Source organism: Chiloscyllium plagiosum, unplaced genomic scaffold, assembly GCF_004010195.1.
Source record: "Chiloscyllium plagiosum isolate BGI_BamShark_2017 unplaced genomic scaffold, ASM401019v2 scaf_63690, whole genome shotgun sequence".
Lineage (NCBI taxonomy): Eukaryota > Metazoa > Chordata > Chondrichthyes > Orectolobiformes > Hemiscylliidae > Chiloscyllium > Chiloscyllium plagiosum.
The window spans coordinates 435-2,828 of NW_025185248.1; the positions used below are offsets into that span (position 1 = coordinate 435).

The 2,394-nt window shown below is 41.5% G+C and overlaps 1 protein-coding gene across 1 annotated transcript; it reads left to right on the top strand.

Annotated features, from left to right (window-relative positions):
• Window positions 1–12: 12 nt before the first annotated feature.
• Window positions 13–2,255, top strand: LOC122545540 (centrosome-associated protein 350-like). Its single transcript, XM_043684524.1, has 3 exons — window positions 13–26; window positions 1,020–1,207; window positions 2,086–2,255. Exons 2-3 carry the CDS (start codon window positions 1,048–1,050, stop codon window positions 2,229–2,231), a joined length of 306 nt encoding a protein of 101 aa, XP_043540459.1. The 5' UTR covers window positions 13–26; window positions 1,020–1,047; the 3' UTR covers window positions 2,232–2,255.
• The last annotated feature ends 139 nt before the right edge of the window (window positions 2,256–2,394 follow it).

Here is a 2,394-nt window from a genome sequence, read left to right on the forward strand (position 1 = left end):
GATGTTGTGCTGAAGTGCCTAATTGGGTGGGTGAGCTTTATTACTGGTGTAACTTGGCACATTTTGAGATGGAATGCTACTCTGAGTTAAATCTTGTTTTTAAACTGAGGTGTCCTTGTGTAACTCAAGTGTGGAAACTACGCTCAAGTTTATGCTTTTGTTTCACTTTTATAGATTAGTATTTTTCTGATCTGTTTTATAAATAAAGTTCAATATGGAAAATGCAGTGCTGACAAAACTCACGTCCAGCAGCATCAGTGAAGTGAAAAAGACGTTATATGTTTCAAGTCCAGTAACCTGTTGTCCGTTCGGACGAAGAGTTAGTGAACTTAACCTTTCTTTCTCTTCACAGATGCTGTCAGACCTGCTGAGTTTCTCCAGCACTTTGTTTCTTTGGTTCAGATGTTCAGCATCTGCAGTTCTTTGTTTTGTTACAGATGCTAATAATTTGACTTGGGGAGCGAGAGGCAGCAACTGTGATAAACTAGGAAAAAAATCCCCCACCATGGCAAAAAACACACAATTCTTTACACTTTGCAAAACACTGTACTGTAAATAGGAAATGCAATTGAGCTAAATGCAAGAAGGCATAGCATCAGACTTGTCTCAGACCTCTGACTAAACTTGTGAGGACCAGGCTATCAGAATTTTGTTTGCTCGCTTCCTTTGAGATCACAGTTCACTAATGTCCCAGTACCAATCCCTGGGCCGGGCCAGGTTACCAATTGCAGTGGGGTGGGGAAATCTATGTTAAAGTTTTTTTTGTTTGAAGATCAACTGCTCTGAGCCTATTTACATGCAGTAGTGCTGCAATGTTCTACGATGTGTGAAGTGTGCAAGGAGACCTTGCCCTGAATTTTGTTTGTGTTGTGAAACTATAACCCAAACAGTGTTGAATTTAAAAAGTAAGAATTATACATTTTGAGCTGCAGGTTAATGTCCGATTTTAGAAATGAATATCGGCAGCTAGCTGACACTTCCTTTCTCTCTCTCCCCCGTCCTGCTTGCATGTCCATCAGGTTCCTCACTAAACGGGAGCAGAAACTGATGCATCGGCGACGGCATGCAGAGGAGCTGCTGGAGTGGAAGCGGCGGCTCGATGCTGAGGAAGCTGCGATCCAGCAATTGGAAAATCAGGCTCTGGCTGCTTGGGACAAGGAGCTCATGGGAAAGAGAGAGGCAAGGAAGAAGATTCCCGAATCGAAAGGTAATGTTAGCCTCTGTTTCTTGTTTGTTTGTTTTCTCTTCGAGACAGTAATGCATTTACTGTGGTTCTGACTACTTTCAAGTGCACTTTGGTATCGCTGATTGTCATGGCACATGTGAGGTGATGTATTGATGTGTAAATGTCATCAGTCTGGATTAATGCAGAAGAAGCAAGGTGTAAACCTGGCCTTTTATTTTGCCTGTCTCATTCATTCAAGGAAATCACATTTCCCAAGCATCTGCTGTCATCCATTTATTCAGCACAGCTCAGATGTTGGAATTATCATCTTTCTCAATGGTACCTGACACAATAGCTCAGTATAATTTCCCACTCACCCTCTCAGGGAGGCTGAAGTTTCAGATTTTAATTCCTTTCACTGCTGGTGGTTGCTAATTCCTTTCACTGCTGGTGGTTGCATATCACTTGCAGAGTTGAAAGCAGCAAAAGTTGTAATCAGTGAGAGAGCTTGGATGTTGTTTACACAAGGCTATGTGGCCACTTTGTTTACATGGAAAAATCTACTGTTCTTCGCAATATCGATAATTAATTTCATTCCTCACCATTAGCAGCAGCGTGAAACTGTAACTGCAGTACTGCGCAGAATGTTGTATCGGAGTATTTTGACAATGAGCAGTTATGTCTGATAGAATCTGAATTAGCTCAAGACGCTTTTCATCAGTGACCTGTGCAAACTTAACTTTCTCTGGTTAACTGTTTCTAACCTACTCTCCTTATGATATTGTTACATGCATCTGAAATAAAGAGTACATTGAAAGGAAGACGGACATGTAAGACAGACATACTGAATTGTGCATCTCACTTTAAGCACTGTTAACCCATTGCAGTATAAGTGTTCTAAGTATTGGTATTTTCTCTAGACACAGGCAGTGAGGAACAATGTCCTGCACCACCTTGCTCCCAGCCCCACAGTGACAGTTCAATTCCTGAGGAGGTTAGATGTTCACCTGCTCAGACTCTGGAATCACCATCAGCAGCCCTTCGGATGACCACCATATTTTCATAGATGATGTTTATTCCCAGGACTTTGTCGCAACACACAGGAAGATGGTAAAAGATGTTTTGCATTGTTTTTTTCTACAAAAACTGTTTCTAATGAGTAAAGAATGTCATATAAGGCTGCAGAGAATAGAAAATCCTTGACTGCGCTCAAAATCAGTCCCAGGGAA

Bases quoted from the DNA above. Each gene is read 5' to 3' on its own strand.
- LOC122545540 (XM_043684524.1), top strand. From the start codon at position 1,048: ATGCATCGGCGACGGCATGCAGAGGAGCTGCTGGAGTGGAAGCGGCGG. The intron at 1,208-2,085 runs GTAATGTTAGCC...TATTTTCTCTAG, and splicing joins GAAGATTCCCGAATCGAAAG to ACACAGGCAGTGAGGAACAA.